At 41.0% G+C, this 24377-nt stretch overlaps 1 protein-coding gene across 4 annotated transcripts in view; it reads left to right on the top strand.

Moving 5' to 3' along the window:
- The window catches only part of KIAA0319 (KIAA0319 ortholog), a 62325-nt gene that overhangs the window by 17660 nt on the left and 20288 nt on the right, over positions 1-24377 (top strand). For 3 of the 4 annotated variants that reach the window (XM_054192222.1, XM_054192221.1, XM_054192223.1), the window contains exons 3-11: positions 6099-6877; positions 13959-14142; positions 16364-16468; positions 17125-17222; positions 17615-17702; positions 18272-18364; positions 18998-19130; positions 21002-21230; positions 22899-23022. In XM_054192222.1, the coding sequence (XP_054048197.1) occupies positions 6099-6877; positions 13959-14142; positions 16364-16468; positions 17125-17222; positions 17615-17702; positions 18272-18364; positions 18998-19130; positions 21002-21230; positions 22899-23022 (1833 nt within the window). The remainder of the gene's footprint in view (positions 1-6098; positions 6878-13958; positions 14143-16363; positions 16469-17124; positions 17223-17614; positions 17703-18271; positions 18365-18997; positions 19131-21001; positions 21231-22898; positions 23023-24377) is intronic. The other variant, XM_054192225.1, reaches the window with a different exon arrangement.

The raw sequence follows: 24377 nt of genomic DNA, 5'->3' as shown, positions 1-24377 counted from the left end.
AGTGTTTGACTGATTTGCATGAATGTGGTGGGTTGACCTTGGCTGGCTGCCAGGTGCCTAGCGAGTCACTGTCACTGGGTACTTCCAGGTTTGGGAAGTCAATCATGCAATTGCAAAAAATGCTGAGTGACAGAGGCATGGTAGATGGCATACATGGTGCACACTAATACCTATTGCCAAATTCAGCTCAAGCCTCCTGAGAGGCACAAACACTAGTTTGTGCGTGCAGTTCTTGATTTCTCCACATAGGCATTCCTTATAATGCCAGTCTCATTTCACTGGCTTATATCCATTCATTGATGAAATCAGTTTATATGAAATAGATTTAAATTATTATGGCCATTAATAAAAATCAATAATTTTTATGCTAATGCATCCAAAACCATTCATTTTTTCCCCCTATAAGAGATAAAATACATTGCTTTCCACCACAGAAACAACAGTTTACTTTGCAACTGTGAATGCAACACCTTGGAATCAATTCAGTCTAGCTCTCATCTTGAGCAGGCATATTCTAATCTGGCAGACCTTGCAAATACTGCTATTGAAATGCATTTCTGCAGATATAATAGCATTCTCATGGCTGACTCTCAGTTTTCTCATACTGTGTTCATATTGTGGTGCTTTGTGCTGAGATTAGCCACTCTAACAAAAATGCGAAGATGGATTGGCAGGTAATTGTCATCGCAGGTGTTGTGCAGTCTGTCTCCTTTTTTTAACTCCATGCAGCCCAGCCATTGATTATATGACTGCCCAGAGTCTTTGCTAGACATTAGCGGTAGCCTTTTCTGTACTCTAGCATGGGATGTTTCTAAATACATTACAAGCCATCAATTTTTAGCACATTTCGCTACTGCTGGTCTTGGACTTTGAAGAATAAGATGAATGCCCTTTTCTTCCCACCTATCTAACGCATGAAACACAGGCCAGGAGTGTCAAAGGACACTTTAAGATGTAGGTAGGCCTTGAAATGACAGTGGAACAACTAGCCTGGGGTTGCAGTGCGTTCTTTGTTACTTATACTGTCATGGTTAGATGTTCTAGTAATGTGTTATGGTTCACACAGGTCTTTCCAGAGAGACAAGATGGTGTAATGCCTGATTATGATCTCTGAGATGCTAGTGAGTTATGCAGTATGCCAGGTTAGTTCACATTGTCCATATCTCTGTTGGAAGTGGTCTGATGTTTCCTCATGGAGGGATGTAGTGGCCGCACCCATGCATCTACCCTTCTAGTCTCCAACTGCAAATATCCAGTGTCATTCATTCAGTCTGTTGATTCAGTGTGCTTAGATGCTCATGTGTAAATTAAGTGAAAAATGGGGATCTGGTCTGCGGTTTGGGCATTTTTGGATTGTGACCACATCCACAGCCTGGTTAAAAAAAAAAATAAAAATGAGGGGGAGGGAGAAGTGTTCTTTATGTGTGGGGTTTTTGGGTTTTGTTGGGTTTTTGTTTTTCTTCTTTAAATAGTACTTAGTTGATTTATCAGTGGCTAACAGGGATAACATTTCACAGAATGAAAACAATATTTGAGAGGACCATCAGGCCCACTGAACTAATTAGGGAGCTTTGACAGATCCTAGACACAAGAAGTGAATGGTAAATGTCATGAAGGCTGCCATAATAGCCACAAAAGCTTTTCGTCTCATTGTAGATGTAAATAGAATACTATTTGCTTTAGCTTTGTGTTGAGGATTTGCTTTTAAGTAACTGAGCCTTTTTTTTGTCTATTTGTTCTCCTCCTACTCCCTTTGCAGTGCTTAATCTGCAGTCAGCATCCTTACTGAGGCCCAAAAGAGCACTTTGTTATCCTGGATGTATCCCTGTTTAAAGACATGTGAGATGTCAGGGAAAGGGGGGGGAAACACCAAATAACCTAAAAACAGCCGGTTGAAAAAGAATGAAAATGCATTCATGGTGTACGGAGATGTTAGCCGTTGCTAGAGGAACTGATGCAGTGACATTTCAGATGTTGGAAGTTCTCAGTAATATGGCATTTCTGGTTTCCAGGATACAAAGTGTGCTTTTTAGGGGTTTATAACTGTGCTGTGGAAGCTGGCTCTAGCTTGAAAATCAGAGTGCAAGTTCTCCTCTTAGGTGACTGCAATTAAAAATGTTATTTTTATTTTGCTTCTGGAACCTTATCAAAATTGTTTCAATGTGTTATTATGGTAGTAGGAAAAACAAAACTTGCTTCTCACTGATACATCTCTCAAAATTCACCAAAATGAGGTAAAAGTTACTTGGATAGGTTAAAAAAAAATCATTAACTCTAAAAATAGAATGGAACTAATTTGCTGCTTAAAGAGAGTGGAGGGAGCAGATGTCAGGAAGGCAGAGACAGTCTACTCTTCCTGTAGGAGACTGCTATAGGACCTTCCATGCTCACTCACATAGTTCAGAGACTTTCACGCTGTGAGAATAGTGTGCCACCTGAGCTCTCAGTGCTGTGCTGCCAGCAAGAAGGTAGTGGGAGGTGATTCTGGCCAAATAAGACTTTTCTTGGTGCAAGGTCTGAATCTGAGCTCTTCTCCTCTATTGCACGTTCCCTCTTGCCCCTTCTTTCTGCTTCTTTTTGTACTCTTTGCTGCTAGGGAAAACAAATAGAGCAGCCCACAAGTGCGTATTTCTGTCTTTGCAGGGTTTCAGACTGGGGTAATTAGTACACTGTCACAATTTGCTGCTTAGTGACTAAAGAATATTAGCCTCCAAGTCGTTCAGGTACCCATGGTTGTATGAGCCTGCCGGAGAGGGGGAAAAGCATCTGTTAGGTTTTGTAGTTAGTCTCCATGTCCAGTTGAGGAAAGGTCTCCAGCCAGCAGTGATGGAGGAACAGCTGTGTTCCTGCTGGGCTCTTGACATCAGTGGACTCATGCACCAAGATGTAAAAGAGTGGTAGTATGCGTCTCAAAGGAAGGTGTGGGTGTTTCCTTGCTAAAGGAAGGAATCTCTTTAAAATGAAGCTATGTTCCATGGTGTGAATGTTTATTAGGGTTTTGGTGGGAGGTGTGGGATTTTTTTTTAGGGTAACCAGCTTGCCTGACTAGGTCTCTGGATATGTTAGTGTTGTCTTATTATAGACATAACATGGTACAGTGCTTTAATTTGAGTTCAGTTAACGAAAGGAAGACAGCGGTGCTATGACCTTAGACAGCAGACAAATGTTATTATGTGAGCTTTCATGTGACATGCTTCCAGTAAATTTTCTGTAAATAAGAGACCTCACTGTCTCTTACCTGAGCCCATTGCAGACTGGAGATTGGACGGAGTGAAGAGGAATATGAAATTAGAGATCAGATTAGAGGTCAGATTAAGTTCATACTAAGTAGATTTTACATATTTTCCATCTGAAGACAAAATGGACACACCTAGTGTCAGGCTGAAATAGCCTGCTAAATTCATCCATTCTTGCCCACCTACTGATAGAATTTAATTCAGGTGTAACTAGCCGAAGCAAGAGATGAAACTTTGGATTACTTTGATATTTGTATTATACTGTTAGATTTAATTTGGAATTGGCAGGGAAATCATTTTCCCATTGTACAGAAATTCTGAAGCTTAATGTTTTTTTCCATTCCTTATTGGGATGAAAGCAAGGCCTTCTGACATTTCAAAAAGGGGGTAGCTATGATCCTTGCTTGGGAGATTTAGGTTCAAATTTATGCATTATTTTAGGAATGTGCTGGATTTGTTTCTCTCTATGGCTACTGAAACACCATCAGTTTCGTGGGAGTCTGACTCTGCAGTTTAATACCTGATGTATCAAACTGAAAGTGGTGAAGTGAGATTTGAAGCTTTGTTTGATATCAGACTGAGTGAGGATTTGAAGTCTAGCCTCAGGTTAGAGCTTTGAATTATTCCAGTTGTGGAAGTATGTCTCTAAGACAAGAATTGTTGGTCGTTCTTTTCTGAAGAAATAAATAATGAAAATTTCAAATGTCTTTTAACAGGTTGGTCACTTCCCCTTCAGGGATGAGGTAAAGAAGGGAAGATGTGAAAACAGCCCTCAAAGGAGTTTTTTGACCTACCTTAATAGTACTGTTCTTAAAGTCTTAATTATAATGAGTTGTTACTGCCTAATATTGCACATTCACAGTCTGTCTTGTTTCTGTTTTATCCTATTAAAGGCCTGTTTTTCATCTCCCTGCTGATTTACGGGATTAACTAAATTGATACGGGTTGAAAAAGGACAGAATGGCCTGACTCCTATGCTTCATTTTAACCCAGAGCTCTGATGATTCCCCTGTCTTAAGTTGTGTGGCAACTTAAAGGAAAGACCTGTGATGACAATTCAGTCTCTGCCAGGGTCTTATGTTCTTGGAGGTGAAAGGAAACATAGAGGGAATATTTATATGCAATGTGAAAGAAAAAAATGCACGAATCCTGAGCATCTCCTGGATGCAGATAAAGATACTTCATGTCTGAGCTGTGTTACAACAGGATAGGTTGTTTTAAATTCATGTTCCCCTGGATAGTTTTTTCACTGAAAGTGTAAATTGGAAGAATAAACAGCATCCGAGTTCTCTGTGAAGGAGTAGCTGGAGTCAGAAAAATGGTACTTGAAGCTGTTTATCCTTTTTGTCCGCTTCCTATTCAGCTATACCTCTTTGCAAGTCATTGATCTTTTTTAAAATTTGTTTTTGTTTTGTGTATCTCCTCACCCCAAATAGCCAGTTCTGCGAAACTGTCATAAGGCATTGTCCTCTCTATCGCTCAGTGTGTGGTGCAATTTTTTTGTTTTTTTGTTTTGGGTTTTTTGCATTGAACTTAACCTACTTTGCAAGCCATACATTCATCCCAGGCAGTATGATGCCCCACAGGTATTTTAGTAGCTCTATTCAGATCATGTATTGTGAAGGAGTGTACTGCAGGTCAACCCAGAAGATGTGGGAACTGGAGTGTGGTGGTTGGACACACTGCATGCATAGGAAAATCTGCATCTCCAAGGCCCTAGGTCATGGTCAGACCTAACCCCTATTGCTGGGCTGTTCCTACTCATTGATCTCATTTTTCCTGCCTATTAGCTCAACAGATTTGGGCTGGAACCCATTAGTCAAGCTGCCTTTTTTTTTCCTCCTGCCATATACTTTTATGAATAATGAGTTTTCTGCTGTCAGAACTCAACTGTTAATGATGTGCAAAGCAGGCAGAGTCAACTTTGTCTTCCATTATTGCGTTAGCTCCACACTGGTGACATCTTGTTTTCATTGGTTGAGTTAGCAAGTCTAGTTGAAAACTATGTTAAGAAGAATGTCCTGGTTTTACTCAACTGTTTTTTGAAGCATGATCAGATTTTTCGAGTTGCATTTTGGAGAGAGGAATTCTGAAGAGTAGTTATAACCAGGAAAAAAACACCTAGAAAAGATGTTAAAAATTGGCTGAGGTATACAGTATGTTGACTCATGCTTGATTTGAACATTTCACGCTCAGCCTGTGATGTGCTATGAAAATAATTCTGATGTCATACTAAAAGATTACAACTTCACTGCAAAGGAAGGAAAGATGCTCTTGGGATTTCACGTGAACTAGTGGGTAAAGCAGCAAAAAATTGAGAATTTGATCCAGCATTTATATTAAGCCCAAGAGTTATGTTGGTATGAGGGACTGTTCATGAAGTTCAAGTGAAATGGCAAATGTTTCCCCTATGTAGATTTTTGCTGCCTTGTCCCTCAAATGAAACAATGGCATGTTACAGGATCTTATTTGGGTTTTGTTTTAAAACATGCTTTGCTCACTATGCTAAGAGGATAATGCAAGTACCCCATGATTTCTGTTTTTTTTTGTGTTCCCTGTTCTTGTTTTTAAGTATTGGCAACTTAATTCCATCACTATGTATTTCTAGTAAGAGGGAGTAAGAGGCACTTTGTAAAACGTATCAAGATCCTACACTGAAAAGTCCTCCAAAGTACAAATACTACTGCAAAGGGACATGCTGAAAAAAAATCAGTGGTGATGTTAGTGAAAGGAAATGGGCTTATTTAAGCAGGGTACCACCTGTCTTTATCTTGTCTCCTGTGATAAGCCATTTTTGGTTACAGTAAACTATATTATGTCTTGGTTGTAGTGTTGTGCCTTATGTTGGCGGTGTTGTTTCAGGTTCCAGTTGTGAGCAGTGCAGAGAAGGAGCCACGTACTCGGATGCAGTAATATCTCCCAATTTAGAAACCACTAAAATTATGCGAGTTCCTCATGCTATGTCAGTGTCCGACTGCATCGCAGCATGTTGTGACCTCTCTGGTTGTGACTTGTCCTGGATGTTTGAACGACGCTGTTACATCGTGAACTGCCAACACAAAGAGAATTGTGAACCTAAAAAAATTGAAACTGTAAAGTCCTATCTTACTTTTGTGTTGAGACCTTCTCAGAGGCCAGCCTCACTGCTAGGATTTGGGCAAGTGATCCCAAGCATGGTCCACTCTGTGGGACTTCAGAATCAGCCATCTGAGGAAGTGAGTAGCCTGAAGGAGCTGTCTCTGCTTGGCAAAGATCCCAGCCTTGAGGAGATACCTGAATACATTGACGATTATAAAGAGTTGGAACAGGACCCCTTTCAGTTGAGCATCAGACATCAGCAGAAGGAGAGCACAGATTATGCTGATTGGGGCCTGATGGTGGCAGGTGAAAATGGCTTCAACTCTTCCATGGGTGATGATGGAGATAACCAGGAAGACTTTGCTGAAAAGAAAGGGGAGGCTGGGATGGTGGAAAGCCTTCTGAGTAAAAACAGCTCTGAACTGAACTCTGTCACTGAACACTCTGTGGAGAGGCTGTCACTATCATCTGTCCCAGAGATTACACCGTTCCCTGGGAAGACACTTGAAAGTGAAGCAGCTGTTCAACTTCTTGCACAACCTGATGATGCTTTGCAAAAAGAGGTATGTTTGCCCATCAGGAAGCAAGCAGAGTATGGTGAGGCCACTTTGCAATTGTTTTGTTTTTCAAATCAAATTAGGTTATTGCTCTGTAATGTAACCCTAATACTCAAATGACTTACAGTCCTGTTACACTGTAGAAAAGGCTGACGGGGAGAAGATTGCCTTAATAGGTGGATGAATTGCTAAAGGATTCCTTTCTATTTGAATGATAAGAAGCTGAGCTTCTTTTGAGACACTGTAGGGTTCCCTTTGAAGCGTACAGATAGAGTGGGCTTGGACCTGGTATAATAGCATTAGGGTATTCTTCCCTTCTGACCCTTGGTGACTCATTAGCAGAAGTTAGCTGAGCAATACTAGTACCTCCTCTAGTATCCAAAGGCCGAAAACGGTGAACGTAAGTTCCTCCATCAATAAAATTGAGCCTGTTTTATGGGTTTCTTGTTACTGATGCATAGTGGTGTTACAGATGTAATGGTGCTGAATATAAATACCTTTTGTAATGCTTTTAAAACATAGGAGAGGCAAGGTACATAAAGAAAGACAGTGGTGGTTTTGGACTATGATGTACAGCAGGATAAAGTGGATAAGGTATTTTTGTTACCAGAATCCTTCTATTGAGTCTTAGAAAAATAAGTTAAATACTTAAAATTAATTTAGATACGTAAGTAAAATGTACCTTTTCTCTGTTTATGGCAGCCAGTTTGATCAGTTGGGACTAAAGGGGCTCTGGTTCCTTAAGAACAGGGTGGGACCAGTTGGAAAGTTGAAACAGGCTGTAAAGTCAACATTTACTGGGTTTGACACACCTCTGCTAGAGGGAAGAGGACATTAAGCAGTGTTAGCTGGATTGCTCTAAATTCCACCAGATTTTGTAACCAGCAACTACCTATCTATTGCTGTAAAAATGATAATTTATTGCTATTACTGTAGGGAAGAAAAATACATGTAAATATACTGTCCCTGCTGATTAAATTTAGAGTGACATTTTGTCATGCACTAGAGTTGCAGTTAATTCTAACAAAGGGTAATAGCTGAGCTGTTCTTACTAAGTTAAAATTAAGGAAACCCAACTACTGCCGTACTAAGCTCATCTCCCATTTTTCCTTCCATCTGCTAGGGGAAACTGAGAAGCATCTTCTAGTTACTGCCTGTGCTGTGTGCTGGAAATAAAGCCCTGGAAAGAACCTGCATTAGCTCCATGCACCCCCATCTTAGCGCTCTTTGGGCATGCAGTAAAACCTGAAGCTTGCCTCCACTGTATTTTACTGGCAAATGGAAGCCACATTAGCACTGTGCAAAGCTTTAGCCAATTGTCAAGATCTCTGCCAACTGAACTGCTTATGTGCCTTAGAGAAGCCATACAACTTTGAGTTCACCTAAAGTGTGTGGCAAACAGAGCTGAGAAAATTTGTTTCCCATCTCTAAGGGATAATATGAATACAGCTTTATGAAAGCTGAGCATTCACTGAGCTTGCAGGGGTAATGATATATATGGCCAAGCCTACTTTGTAAATCTCAACTTTAATTTTTCCACCCCAGCTAGAATAGAAAGATTTTGCTTTCTCTTTGTGCACTGCCTGTGTAGGTAGGAGTTTGTTGTAAAGTAAAGTGAAGTGAAGAAAAACTATTTCTCACTGGGACACGGAGGAGGCGTTCCTGTGTGGTCTTTATGTTATGCTAATGTCATGCTAGCAGAGACATTGAAATTCCTGTGGAAAGGCTGAGGAATGAGCTTTCTTCTTTCAGTGCAGAAGGGATTAAACTCCAAAACTGGGTCAGTCTTTAGACCCAGTTGGTTGAAGTCATGTTGAAGAACTGGTAAGACAACTGTGGTTAGAAGGTGATCTGGCAATGCTCTATTAGCAGAGCTGTAGAGAGTTGATGGGATAGCATTGAAAGCTGTTCATGAAATGTATTGTGAAATGACTCTAAAGGCTCTCTATTAGTGCAGAGAAAGGTTAAGAATCTGGAGAAGCAGAAGGCTTTGAGAAACTGCCAAAGCCTGTGCAGCCTTTGTTTCCCAATTGGCAATCCTTTGAGTTTAGACATTTGTAGAGAAATGAAGATGACAAGCGGTTTTGGCAAACACGGCTTTCCTCAGGTTCAGCTTCAGTCCAGACACATCCCCTGTCCCCTTCCTAGTCTCCACTCCCCTTCTTTTCATTGCACATTATGCTCAGTCCTTTTGGTGAGGTGACAGGTGGCACAGGAGTTGGGGCAGTTTTCTTTTTTGCCACTTTTTGCTTCTTTCACTTTTCTGCCGCTGTTCCTTCCTTCTTACTTGCGTCCTCTGCTCCGGTGTGGGCTTCTTTGTGAGCCTCAGTCCCCTGGGAGGTGACATGAAGTGCCTCCTTCCAAGAGGCTGTCTCCAGCCCTGTGCCCAATAATGTCCCCTTCCACATGTTCCCTCTCATGTCTCCTGTTGTGCATCTCCACGACCTCTAGTGTCCCCTGCCCTCAGTGGCTATTGCCCTTTCTTAACTATATCCGAGTGGTTGCAGAGTTGGCGCGTGGTGGCTTGTTTCTGACCATTGCCAAGCTGTCCAGGACCACAGGGGTGACCCCTGCAGCCAGTCTCCTGTTACCCAAACTCTGCCGGTTATGCCTAACACAAACTTCTGGCTTGGCTTCAAGTTTTTCTGGTTTGGGAACTGCACTCGTGACTCTAGCAGAAAAAAATGCTGCCTGTGATAAATTCTGGTGATAGCATTTCCTTCTTATGTCTCTCTCCAGCAACCAGACTTTTTAAGCAAATTTTGTATGGCTTGTTCAGGCACATATTTGTGTTTTCTGTGAAAAAATGTTTCTTTGGAGATCAAATTTTGTTATTAAGGAAATCTTATGTTTTTATACTGGACTAAAAATGCTGAGATATCTCCAAATAGTTTTCTCACTGGTATGTGATCCACTACCTCTCAAACTGCGGTCTTTTTGTGTAGGTTATGAAAATGTGAAGGTCTTAAAACTATTTTTGCTAACAACTTTAATGAAATGCCCTCTGTTTATTGCATATTATACAATATTTTCCTGTCCTCTGCTTAATTCTGCTACAGCAATTCTATAGCTCTGTTCCTAGATCTGTGCTGACGCGCTCCATTCTGCAGCTTCCAGACAAAGCTGTTTTGACAAGCAAGGCAGGGCAGGATAACAGAAATGCAGTTCCCTTCCTTCACAGTATTCAGCAAGATGCAGTGTTGGCAAGTGCTGTGTTCTTTGAGCAAGGACCTGGAGAGAGGTTTTTAAACTGTGAGGCCAACCAAACACAAGCCCCTGGAGTCTGTGCCTGGGGAGCATCCTTGCCATAAATGCAGTCAGGTGTAAGGGGTTTCTGTATGTCACTTGGGGTAGAGCGTATGGGATTTGTCAGTTAACTGAATAACCTGGCTTTTGGGTTTACATCAGAGTTCAGAGTGATCTTATGGACAGTCACCCTCTAGCAGTTTAATAACATGAACACATTTAGAAATCTGTACAGAGAAAATACTGTCAAGCTGCCCAAAACAGAAATAGAGCGCTGCCCATCCTTGAAGTGAGATACCTGTGAAGTATTAGTTGTCTTTTTAAAATTTCCAGGTAACTGCTGATCTGTTAAGCAAGGTGAGGTTTTACACATCTTGGTCAGATTCCAGCTGTTGCTACATTGATCATGCAATGTCTCAAACATTTATTCAATAGGTTAGGCCTGACCTGAGCTTATTGCATTTGCAGGACTAGTGGTGCAGTCAAAATGCATGAATCTATACCTAAGAAGGCTTCAGATGGCTGACAGAATATATGTGATGAAGAGCCTTTTAATGCCTGCTTGGTATGCCTTCAGAATTGATGTTTTAGAGTTAGAATGAAGTAGAATATCAGAGATCTTAAGGTCTTATTTTGGCTTTGTTTCAGTTTTGAGGCCTGTGAATGCTGAACAGTCCTGTTTGTTTAAAAACGCATTGTCTTGATCCATAGGGGATATGTAAGATCCCTGAAAGATGTTTTGATGTTTAGATTTAGCTGTTGAAAATGTTTCTTTCTCGAAGTCTGCGCTTTGTGTCATACAGTATGATGGTTTATTCTTTTGCAACTCCCCAACTGCACAATTAGTAGAGGTGATACTTGCTTGAAATTGTTAGACAGATAATTGAATGCAAAGAAGGAAGGAGAAGCGGACCCGTGAAAGGGCGGAGTTTCACTGCTGACAGAGCTGCTCTCCATAAGGTTTTCCAGACAAATGAGAGAGGGCAAATGGTACTGCAGTTATGTAGTAGTCATATGTGCAGAGGGACATGGAGGAAACACTGCTGGGGAAGCAGTCGTATAAAACACAACACTAGCAGCCCTTGACTCACCAGGCTCCTGATCAGTTGTCTTTACGAGTACTTGAGGAAGATGATTCCTTGAGGAGGGAAAGGTGGGTTGCCTGGAGGATCAGGATGGAGCGAGGGAACATGGTTGGGCTTGTCCTTCCCATTCACAGGGAGAAAAGAAAGCACCCCGTCTGTGGGATTGGCCAGGGATGATGCTGTTTCCTGCACTGTAACTTTGAGCTTCCTCGGGGAACTGCATGACTATTTTTTTTTTCCTCTTGAATTATGGGGGTGTTCTTGGTTTCTGTTGGAATTCTCAAGAGATTTGCACTCAAGTCAAATCCTGACAACTGAAGGATGTGGGCCCTCATAGTTGTATTTATTTTGCAACAAGCAGTAGTGGCTGTACAGGTGGGTAAAAGCAAACAAAAAACTCACAAAGCCTGTACCAACAGAACTGCTTACCCCTACTCACTCCCAGAAAGAGTCCTTTTCTTTCCTTTTCCTTTCAATTCCCAAGCTGGAATTTAGGTTAATCTTGACTTCCACATCTGCTCCGGTGTGTCTGTCAGTAATAGTTTCTGCCTGAGCGCGCAACTTCTGATATTGCCCCTGCCTCAGTTATCTACTGCCTGATAATGTTCTTAGTTTAAGCTATCTTTTTGCCTGTGACACTGCTTCAGATGTGACAGTGCCAGAGGGCACCTTTTTTGACTGCAGAGTCTTGCCTAGGCTTGCTGACCAAAGAGATGTTTGGTGCTGTTACAGAAGAGAGTGTCCCCGGAAAGGCACATTTGAAGTGACTTTGTCCCCATTTGTCCTACAAAGCCAGGATGGCAGCTTCTCACATGGTAGGTTGGCAAAGGGCCTGAAGAGGAGGAAAGCCAGAGGAAGCTCCCAAAAGTAGGTTTCCCTCAAATTTGGAAGGCAAAGAAACACTTTGGTTTGCCAACATGTGGTAAAGAAGATCTCTTTGGAAGACGTGTGATGTAGTGAGTATGTAAAGGAGAGCTGTCTGGAGGAAAGGCCTTTTGTCAAAGTATGAGGCAGGACAGGCTTGAGGCGCTCTCTGTGCGTGATAATGTTCTCAAGGGTGAGATTCCTGCCAAGGGTCTAGGGTTGTCACGCTGAAGGCACTAACTTAGGGGAGCCGCAGTCCCTGATCCTGCTGTTAGTGTCCCAACTGCTCAGACAGATCTTACCTGCATATTGAGCAGAGCTGGATGTGTGGCCACAAAGGCGGTTGCATAGTCTGTGTTATGGACCCAGCTGGAGGTACAGCTCTTGGTGTGGTCCTCAGCATGTGGGTAGGGAGCCACAGCCCCTAACACTGCTGACACTCTCCCAGCTGCACAGGGATCTTTTCTTTATGTCCTTGTTGAAGGCAGAGATGGAGTTGCAGATGACTTCCATGCTCTCTTGTTTCCTCGCAGACTGGGAAACAGCAGTCCCTGGCATCGCTTCCACGTTCCCAGCTGCAGAGGGAGCTTTTCCTCCTGCCCACATCCAAGGCAGAACTGCTTTGGTTTCCTAGGGAGGCAACAGACTGCAGAGTGAAGGTGGAGCACCTGAAATATGAAGAGAAGTTGAGAGCTGGGACTGTTCAGCCTTGAGCAGAGACGGTTCAGGGGGATCTTACCAATGTATATAAATAACTATGGCAGAGTGAAGAAGATGGAGCAAGGCTCTTTTCAGTGCCGTCCAGCGACAGGACAAGAGGCAATGGACACAAATTGAAATACAAGGAGTTCTATTTAAACAATAAAAAAATCTTTTTCTTTTTTCCTGTGAGGATGGTCAAACATTGGAACAAGTTTTCCAGAGAGGTTATGGATTCTCTGTCCTTGGAGAATCCATAACCCTGACTGGCCATGGTCCTGAGCAGCCTGCTGTAGCTGACCCTGCTTTGGGAAGGGGGGGGTCTGATTAGGCTATCTCCAGAGGTCCCTTTCCACCTCAGCCATCCTGTGATACAAGTGTGCATTTTACCAACTTTCATAATCCTATTCAGTTAATAGATTATGTACAAATAATAGCAGTCAGTATGTTATGTCTTCATGGACTTACACACAATTGACAAAATGCTTTTCTCTAGATGTTAGGTCAGAAATAAGTCTTGAGAATGTAAGGAAAAACTATTGTCCTATTAAAACTAATGTGTCATTGAAAGGTGATGGCCAAGGCTAACACAGTCCTGAGTTATTCCTGCAACACTTGCTGTGTCCTTTGCTGCAGTTCTGGTTTACTAACAAAGGTGGGTCAGTGAGAACAGTACTACTGCTTGGTGATTGAAGAGAGATTTAGGGCATTTTATTAGTGGTGAGGAAATAAGAATGCATGAACAAGTTCTGGTCTGAGCAGATGTAGTAAGAGTCAAGGATTCTGCTATGTTTGTGTATGTACAGCATGAAGACAATAGTACTCACCGTACAGACTTTCTGTCATTGGCTTTTAAAAGTTTATGACTATATTTAAACCTGTCCTACTCTTCTTTATTATTTTGAGAACTGATAGCCGTAGTTGTATTCCAGGTTACCTCATTTTGTGGACCATAGCCTACACTGTTCTGCATCTGAGACTTGGAAAATGATTAGCATTTCTTCAAAAGTCTGATTAAAAAACACCAAAACCCAGTCCTCCTTTGATAGATATTCTGTATATGAATAAAACCTCCTGGTAACGTAACTTAGTTGGCTCGCTCTACATGCTGTTTAAAAACCAACATACCTCTAAATCTAGAAATGTGAAAAATGGCTCACTTATGATGACTTTCCCTATAATTCATTTTTCAGGCTGCTGCACCTTCCCCTTCTTCAGACAAACTGGATTTCTCCACAGATGTGTCAGAGAAAACCCAGACTCCCACAATGGCCCCAGAGAATGTCACTGAAGGTGGGATCATGCTACTTCCCACTAGTACCGTGCCATCTGAGCTCATGCAGCAATTCGCACCATCTGCTACTGCTGCTAAAGCAGGTAATGTTTCAACATAGCTGGAGATCTGAGGGTACCTGCAGGTTGCACAGTGGGTGGGGATGGCTTTACTACTCTCAGGCTTCTGACCGGTTGTTATGAGCTTGCGCTTTATCCAAATGTAACATCATTCCACTTTAAGCCTGTAGACCTACAGTAGCACTACAAACTCCAGACCCCTTAGGCAGTTACTTCTGAAGCAAAACTCTGACCGATTCCATCGTTATTGGGACATTATAACTCACACAAATACAGCAAAGTGAAAAACAGATTAAGAGCCTTTTTAAAATAGATTAATTTTTATACTTGGTGAGGAATACCTGAGGCTTTCTGGAGTTTCATAGTAGTCTCTTCTAGACATACTGTTATTTTTGTGTGACTCTTCAGAACATTGCTCCCTCCCAAACTCAGTAGGGTTCTCACTATATATAGTTGTCAGATATCGTACAGCAACATAGATGTGACTTCAGGAAGCTCAACCCTTTGATAGGGGAGGAGCCTAGCCCTTAGTAGGGGAGCACATGGCTTCCTCATCCTGGGGGAAAAAAAAAAAGTTTTACTCTAATCTCAGAGTTCTGAGGAAGTTTATTAGTCTTCCAGCTGCAGAGCAAAAGTTTTTATTTTGAAAAGGACATGTTTAACCACTATGTCCTTTGCAGTTGTGTTAAATTCTGTGTTTATGTTAGAGTATCTTCTTTCTCTTGCTGAGTTTCCTGCCTCTCTGTGCACCCTGAAAAAGGGTTAGAAGGGCCACAGGAAGCAGAGCAGCACAGATGTGTGTTCTTCTGCACTTCTGATGTACTGAGGGTTATGGAAAGCTAAGCCCTTTGCTTCCTGGTAGAGCAAGTCTGGTTTGGGACATTCTTGGCACCCTCTGCCAAACTGCAGCCTGCCAGCCACGATAGCATAGGAGGTAACAGGAAGAGATGAGCTACAAGAGATCCCTCTCCAAGGCAATGGATCATCATTACCATTGAGTGTTGACTAGGCAGCTCCTCCTCCTTCACAGGAGGAGGTTGAAGAGGACTCAAAAAGGAGCTTGGAAGAAGAAGCTGAAGGGAAGGTTGTGATGGATCTCACCGTAAGTACTGCTCTGTGCAAGGATTGCCTCAGATTTGTGTGTTCTCAGCCCTACTGTCTTGGAAGTCTTGAAGTCCCTCCTTCTTTCCTTTGGTCATCGCCCTCATCTAGCCATTTTATTCTCATCTCATGTGGAGGTCTAAGTACAAACGTCTACTCCACTGGTGCCTAGGGCAACTCCCATGAGCAGTTATGGAGCTTTGGGTGCACTTAAGTAGCAGTGACAGAAAGTGTGCTGTCAGTGTGGCCCCTTCTCTTCATCCATTTTTAGACCTGTCAGCTGCCACTGCTGAGTAGCCTCTTGCTCGTTTATTCAGAGTTTGTAAGTTGGCCATTTAGACAACATTAGATGTTTAGACATTAGTGGCTTTGGAGAACCTTTGTTCTGTGGGTTCCCAATGTTAAAGACAGACATTTAAAACCTTTGAAATACAGGTCTATGGGAATGTTTTCTGAAGTTGTGTTTTGGTATGTTTCTTTTGGGGACCGGATTTGTGGACTTTGGTGTTTTTGGGAGAGGAAAGAGTTCTCACAGATGAGATCTGGGAGTGTGCTCCTGCATGACAAATAGATTGAATGTGCAGTTCAGCTATGAAATAACACCTTTGCCCTGCTATACAAGTGGCATTTTTAAAAGGGACACTGATCTGGACATTGAGGCATGCATCAAGTGCTACACAAACATAGAAATAGTGCTTCTTGGTGAAAGAAAACATGATATTAGAGTAACAATACCAATTATGTTACCTTATTTAATGAGGTTTGTTCTGGCGCAGATGGCTTTTTTTTTCTTCTTCTGTAATTGTGTATTTTTTAATTCCTGAACTGCTAGCCAATTACTGATAAAAACACACGTACCAGGAATAATCAGAATGCTTTTCTCTAAAGCAGAAGTGGGGGAAAATAACACTTCATATTTGGGAAGAAGAAAAATTTTGATTTGGCAAAAGGTGAAGGAGCCATAGTCGTCATTCTGATAGATTAATATTTGATTATGTATTGAGGATTTTTTTTTACTTATCCTTGACTATTCACTGTAGCGTGTCTGTCAAATTTTACTTAATCCATTACAAATAATATATTGAAGATGCTAAATTTATATCCGTTCCATTTATTAAAACATAATGTACTCGTTCTATCTTAGATGCAGTAAAAGAACTGATTGTGTCGGCTGGAGATAACATACAAGTGGTGCTACCCAAAAATGAGGTTGAACTGAATGCCTTTGTTGTCCCACCACCACCTACAGGTGAGTTTTGAATGGCCTTGGCATACAAGGAGATGCACACACTACCATCCTGTAATTGCAGACAAGTCCTGAGTTACGCATCTCAGGATAAAAGCGTCGTTCTTATGTCCTACTACTACCTTTTTTGTGGCTCCAACTGCAGAGATTTCCTCCTTTGGATTTTAGAGAGTCTTCTTTTTTTTTAAGTGGCTTTTGTTTTCAGAACCTGAACTCAGTAGCCAGATGGGCCAACAGAAAGCCTGTAGTTTCTACCAAAAGATGATGTAGCCCAGGTTATAGTGTCTTTCTGTAAAGCAGAGGGGAGGAAAAGTAGGTTCTAAATGTAACACTTACCTTAAAACTACCAGCTTCCGAACTACAGCAGCAAAGAATACGTATTTCATAGGTAGCTACATAAAACGCATTTAATTCACGTGAAGCTGGTTTTTGTGGAGAAGTCAATTACTTGTGAAGTCCATTACATCCTTGCTGCTTTACCAACTTACAATACACTGTGGAAGTTAAACATATTCGTGCTGCTTTGTTTTGCAGGCTTAAACAGTAGCAGTTGTGATTTCCTACTGTAGCATTTTATCTGACGGAGGGGGAACTTGATTTCTTTGTTTCCTGGCTTACCTTGAAGGCAAAGCTGATTACTGCTGTGTTATTTTTCTTAGAAACAGCCTACACCTATGAGTGGAGCTTAATCAGTCACCCTGCTGACTATGGTGGTGAAATGGAGCGCAGGCACAGCCAGACCTTGAAGCTCTCTCATGTAAGTGAGCTGTAAGCTCAGGCTCATTGTGTTTCTTGCATTCCTTTCCTTTCGCAGGAACCTAGCCTGTGGGGAAGGGCATCTTGATTCAGGGAGTTCCAATGACTGCCAGAGCCTCTTCATTTGCATGTGTCACCAAATCTTTGCCAGATTAGAAGTTTAGATTAGAAGCTCTAATAATTTTCTAAGATAGAGTAAAAATTCCTAAGTGTTTGCTTCATATTCCCCACTTTTGGGCAGTGACTAGTGTCCTTTTGTGTACGTGTTTATAAAAGGAGCTCTAGGTTTCAGGTATCCAGATTTTTCTCTATTTACAATGTGTTTGGCAGATGTCTGCATAGTGCTTTTATTTAATTCAATATGTAATGCAGTTTGTTCTGTGTTTGTCTCAGTTATCGGTGGGCCTTTATGCCTTCAAAGTGACGGTTTCTGGTGAAAATGCCTTTGGTGAAGGTTTTGTAAATGTCACAGTCAAACCAGGTAAATCAGTTGGATAAAATAATAAAATTAATTTCTTTAACACAAGTAGTTGTACAACAAGCTTATCTAATAATCTAATTACTGTCTGTCAAGAACATCTGGTAGTCCAGTCTTGCAGAGACGTTTCATATCTTAGTGTCTATAAATCATTTTATGGAAGTAGAGTTAAGGATCTTGCTCACTGTGTTTAAGTGCTCTCTGGTCTCATACCCTCCTCAGGCAAGGCCTCAGATAAAATCATGCCACCTTTTGTGGTCCCCTTCTCCAGTACAGCTGGGAACAGCATTTAGTTGCTGAATTGGCTCTAGTTGCAAGTTACGGTGCACAGGTCTGATCTAAATTATACCAGTTAAAAGTGGCCGCAGTGCAAGATGGCTGTGTCAGCGCACAGTAACCTTCAGTAACCTTTTCTCTGCCTTGTCCAAAAAGGACAGCAGATACTGCACAGCTGTCAATCCTAGATTTAAATCACTGGGGACTATTGATCTTCAGAGTTAACAGATTAGTTTTGCCTGACCTTTCACTACTTGTTTTTTTTTCTTTTTTCTCTTCCCCTGTCTTTCTCACAGCAGTCAGAGTTAACCAGCCGCCTCTTGCTGTTGCTTCACCCAAAGTACAAGAAGTTTCTTTGCCTACAACTTCGACCTTCATTGATGGCAGTCGTATGTACTGGACCAGCCTGTGCTTATATCCTGTATTTTTAATATACAGTTACAACATTATTGTTTGTCAGTTACAGGTGAAATTCCTTCTTCTCGCTCTACTCAGAAGTTCCCTGAATCATGATTTGTTTCAGGGATTTGAGTCCAGTTATAAATCATTTCAATAAATAAAAAAAGTGATAAAATGTAGAATTCCACATGGGGGTTGAGATACGGTGTATTGGAGGCTGCTGCATCCAAACAGCAGCTACTCTTTCAGTTTCTTCCTGCCCTGCCCAGAACAGGCCTCTGTGCCAGTACAGCTGGGGGCGTGGCAGAGAGCTCTAGGGTATGATGAGATGTTATAATTGTGTTCATAATTACTGAGAGCAGACAAGTTGAAGTGTGCAGAGTTTGAGACTTGATTTTTATTTGTGTGTATGTATGAAGAATTTTTTGTTTGTTTAGATAAACCATACCACATGTGACTTGGAATCTGTGGTTTAACAGCTACGGTACATGAATCTCGTTCAAATATGCTTGAAAAGATAATTATAGAAAACTGGTTAGGCATCAGTGTATGAAAGACTTTACTGTTCATTCCACCAATTGCTACAAGAAACTGATACGTTTTTTTTTTTTAAATGAATATAGAAAGTATAGATGATATGAAGATAGTGAGTTACCACTGGGAGGAAATTAAAGGTCCTTTGCGAGAGCAGAAAGCATCTGCTGACACACCTGTCTTGCACTTGTCTAACCTTGTTCCTGGAAACTACACTTTCAGGTACCTGCACCGATGTTTTCCTCTGGGGTTTTAACTATTTCTGTGATGTCAACTAAATGTTTGTTTCTCTTTGTGCACACATGTACCTCCTCAAACTAAAAACTTTGTTTTTCTTTTGCATGCTCTTGCCCTTCGTTTTGCCCAGCGGAGAGACATATGGAGTAGTTCTATTAAAAAGTGCTTGCAGTGATTTTGTGATATTGGTGTAGTGATAGTTTACAGCACAAAGTTACGCAAAACATGGTATCAGAAATTAAATACCTCCCATTCCCAGCAACAATAACTGTGACAAAACTTTTTTTTTTTTTTCGCCGACTTAGTTGTTGGCAAGTGTCCTGAGATGATACTCTGCAGTCAGGCTGTGAAAGTCATCCCCTGAAGGGTGGTGGCAGACAGAACAATATTGGAAGACTGATCCTTGCAAGGCATTGTTGTGTGCTGATTTTAATAAGAGTCATTCTGTTCTTCATTAAAAGCTTTGCTTTGCTACTGTTTTCCTCCATTTATGCATTGCTGAAGCTAGGTTTTGTCCAGCAATGGAAGCAATGTTTGTGGTTCTGGGTGCTTTAAAATCAGAGTTAATTTTCTGAACTTTTTAACTTAAAGCCTGGTCCACGCAGAGGCAGACTTCCCACTGACCCAGATTGGGTTATTTGGCTGCCAGTGGGTAACAGCCTACCAGTCAATATATTATGTATCAGCGTAGTATCAGTAGAATGTTGAAGCCAGCATACATATACATTAAATGTGTTGCTTTGCATAAGCTTCACCAAAAATTGCGTAGCTTCAACTTTCATTCTGTGTTCTGTACTGGAATTGTTCCTTATTGTACAGTGGCAGAAATGAGTGTAGGATTTTTTTCTGTATTAAAAAGGGCAGAGCTTGTTTACAAGCAATATTCTAAATGTGTTCCAAATGCTAGGGAATTAAGAAATCACTTGCTATATCTGTGCACCTTTGCGGGAGGTTGAGGTACTTGAACAACAGAGCTATGTGTTCAAGCTTAGAGAAAATTAACTGGCCAACAATATCTAGTGCTCCTGATACACATGGATGTGCACCCACTGCAAAAGTGTGTGTTCCCTAATGACATAATTAATGACCACTAGTTTTGTTCCCACTTGGGCAAAGCTTCAAGAGTGGTTCCCTTCCATTTGGTCAGCTGTATGCATTTTTTTGCAGCAGAGGTGAATTAGGGATGTAGTCAGTTACCAGTCTGTGGAGGGCAGTCTTTCATCGCTTTCAGGTGTCTGCAGCAGTCTTGCTTTAAGATGATTTATCATTGTGTTTGAGAGCCAATAGTGTTTCTTTAAACCCTGTACTTTTTTAGTTTTGTGACTTGACATCTTCAAAAATCTGAGCTGATATTAAGCTGCATTAAAATTAGTAATAGTGTGCCACAAAGAAATAAGAAGTTATGATCTGCTACTGTGCTATAAGCATTGCTTCTGAACATCCAGAGTAGTTTTGGACGTAGGTGTTAATAGGGACTATTCCACTATGGCCAGTGAATGAAATCCCTGGTTTTTACTGAATATTTTTTTTTCAAGAATTTGCAGTGAAATTTGCTTGAAATTGATGAAGTTGCCATTGACTGCCGGGAAAGGATTTTCATCTGGGATCCAGAATAACTAGGCTTTTTTTTTTTTTTCTCCTTAAAGATTGAAAGCTGTGTTTGAAAACAATCTTCTGAATTTCTTTCCTACCTTTGTTGAAGGATATGTGTTTCTGAAGCAGAAATTTGTATAATCTAATCAATGGCTCTGTTGTAGGTGGTATTTGAAAAAGAGCGAGAAAAAGTTAACCTTTGAATTTAGGACTTGGCAGAAGTCCATCTTAACAGATTTACAATATTGTTTTTTCTGTTGTAGACTCACAGTGATTGATTCAGATGGAGCAGCCAACTCCACCATTGCATCTCTGACTGTCAACAAACCAGTGGATTACCCACCTATTGCCAATGCAGGACCTAATCAGGCAGTCACCTTGCCCCAGAACTTCATCACGCTGAATGGAAACCAGAGCAGTGACGACCATGAAATTGTCAGCTATGAATGGTCACTCAGTCCCAAAAGCAAAGGCAAGGTTGTAGCAATGCAGGTATGTCTGTTTCTCCTTGCATAGGATTGGAAACCTCTTTTTATCTTTGCCTCTAACATGAGGAAACACATACCTAAGTAACGTCTCAGAAGCACCAAAATATCTTGTGTTGTTACTTTTTTTTTTTCTCCCTTCTTTGATGTTTTCAGCTCTTATTTTAGATACTACTTTTAATTACTCCTCATAATTTTTTTTTTATTCCTCATGGCCATTTCTGATTCCTGCTGTTATTTGTTCCCTGGTGGTTTGGAAAGACTTTGATTTAACAACGTCTGTTCTTGGACCCTAGAGCTTCTCCACAGGTTTCCATCTTCTGAGACACTGGACGTGCTGAAAACTGTTTTAGGGAGGATGTGGGTGTAGTCAGGGTTTTCTTGTAACACTTTCTTCTGGAGAAAGTAGGACTCAAACAGAAAATTAATTTTCTGAGTGAAAGATGACAAGATTTTTGGCAGTGTTAGGCAGCCTTGCTCTGTGGTGGGTCTTTTATGCTCACTAAAACATGGGTTTCCTATGAAGGTTAACTGAATTTATTCTCTTATTTTCATGGCTGTATTATTATTTTTTTAAAAGTCTGAGAAAAGTTAATAAAAATTTGCAGTGGCCTTGCACTCAGTAAATTGGAGATTCTTGTAGCTCTGTAAGCAGTTGAGAAAATTAATGTAATGAAGCCAGCTGAAATTCAGAAGCCATTTTTTATAAGACACTTGATTTCTGCTATGTTGCAAATGCTTTAGACCTTCAGGACTGGAAAGAGATCCCTTTGTAGATCTGTTTAGGAAAGGAGTAATATTGATTCAAGCATATACTATAGAGGCAATTACAAAACTATAGAAGGGCTTATAGCATAATGGGTTATTTTTGTTCTTTTACCAAGACAAACACTTTCCAAAAGCATCCATGCAACCTGAGCTTGTAGTTTTTAAGAGCGTTCAATCTTAAAGCAACCTTCCTGAAAGAAGGGTGTGACTGCTTGAGATATCTAATGAATTTATTGGGTATTTAATGTGGAAATACAAGAGCATTTTACAGTTTCTTTTCAAGAGCCTAGTAATCTTATTTATGTTCCTACAGCTGAGGATGCTGGGCTCAAGTGTGTTACATGGTATCCATAGTTAGAGTGCAATGTAACAAGTAGCTCTGCTGGTTAGTTAATCATTGAGTGGTCTAGTTTAATATGTTTTTTCCATAAGCCTGGCTGGCTGGGATCAAGTCAAGCTTGGTTGTGCATTTACCAATTTTTATAAATACTATATTAAAGAATATCACGATGTTTGTTTTTAAAATATCTCTAAGGAAATGGAATAAGCTGTAGCAATTTCCATCAGTGTTTAATTTCCTAACTGAGAAAGTTAATGTCCCATATGTTTCACAATTATTGTTGTTCAGAAATAATGCAGCAATTATACCAACGTAAGAAATTACGGTTTATTGTCTACAGATATTTCTCAGGTTGGTAGGGACAGTTGCAATAGTGAATACGTTATATCTGTGCATCAAATTTCAAGTCTTCTTGTCTACAAGGTGCTTAAACTGTTTGCTGAAACACTGTATTTATGAATTAAAACAAATTTTGTCTCTTCCTCACGTTTGCTCTGTAAGGCCTTTCATAGTCCACCAGCGTTTTTGTTTTATCTTGGGCTCTCTGTCTTTGTAAATGCCGTGTAGGGAGTGCGGACGCCATACCTCCAGTTATCTGCAATGCAGGAAGGAGATTATACATTTCAGCTGACTGTCACAGACTCTGCGAGGCAGCGGTCCACCGCTGAGGTGACACTGATCGTACAGCCTGGTAAGTCTGCTGCAGGCACATCTGGGTCCCTCAGGGGTGGGCCAGCCTGATGCCTTACCACTGTCCTCAAATGCCTCATCTCCCTGCATTGCATCACTGAGATGGTGGTCTGAATGTCCTGTATCCCTGCATCAAGGACTCTTCCACCTCTATTTTCTGTCAAAGCAAACAGTTAGAACAAACATAGACTCATAAAAAAAGTCCAGGTGGTGATTCTGAGAGCTCGCACCAGCCTGATCACATAAGGCAACTGCACAGAGATGTCTTTGAGTGTCCTTCTAAAATCTAACATGTAGCTCTTGAGTTTAATATCCTACAAAGTCTGTTTTGCAAAGCTGTTCAGAGTATCAATCAGTGCTCTGCTCTTTTCTTACTGTTTTGCAGTTCTCCTTCAAGAATCCTTGGTGAATTGAATTCTCACTAGAATTGCATTGTACTTTGCAGGGAAAAGTGTCAAGCAAGGAATTTTCAAAAGCTACATCTTTCACACATTTGCTTAGATTTGGGAGATGAGTGATGAATTTGGCCCAAGTGATCCAGGCCTCATGAGAGATTTTTTTTTAATGCTTTTTCTTTTTTTTGTAATGTGCTTGCCTTCCTGTCTCGCATTCCACTATGGGGCAATGTTTTATCTTCCTATTGTTGCTTATTACACATCTTTTTGTAGATGGCCCCTTCTGGGAAAACTTTACAGCAGGCACTTAGTGCAGAAATCAAGAACATGGATTGGAAGTACAGTGTGTGGTGGTGCCTTTTAGACCCATTACAGTGTGGAACTAGAAAGATGCTACTGCTGAAGTCAGGTCTAAGGGTGAATAAATATCCAGGGAAATGGTAGGATTGCCAGTTTTACCACGCCACAAAAGCAGAGGTTGAAAACAGAATAATAGGTTGTATACTTCTGCACTAAATCCTCAAAGACTCTAAATTGGCATTAACTTAGTGGTGTTGTGCTGACCTTGAGCAGTAGAAAACCTGGGCCAGTATCATCTTCAAGGACAGAGAGTCATATTTGTGTGGGTGGTTTTGAAAGGGATGCAGTGGTGGAGCCAGGAGAATATCCCACCACTCTTGTTATAAAACATTTCATGCAGTGCAAAAAAATGCTGCGAAACTTTTTGAGTGTGTCTGTGCCTTCAGATATGACTGTGAAAAAGGGAAATACTTGCTGTGGGATACGGTTTGGTGCAGACCTGGTCTCTCCCACCTAGTATTTTCTGCTGGCTTGTGCATGTTATGCTTGTTATTTGTACCTTTGAGCCAATATATCATATTTGTAATATAATATTCTGTGTAAAATCTTTCCTCTGATTGGCAATCCTTGCCACTGACTACCTAGCAAATGTTATGCACTA

The sequence above is a fragment of the Rissa tridactyla genome, chromosome 2 (genome assembly GCF_028500815.1).
Source record: "Rissa tridactyla isolate bRisTri1 chromosome 2, bRisTri1.patW.cur.20221130, whole genome shotgun sequence".
Classification (NCBI taxonomy): Eukaryota; Metazoa; Chordata; class Aves; order Charadriiformes; family Laridae; genus Rissa; species Rissa tridactyla.
The sequence above is the reverse complement of the archived record's forward strand: the minus strand, read 5'-3'. Positions and strand labels throughout refer to the sequence as shown.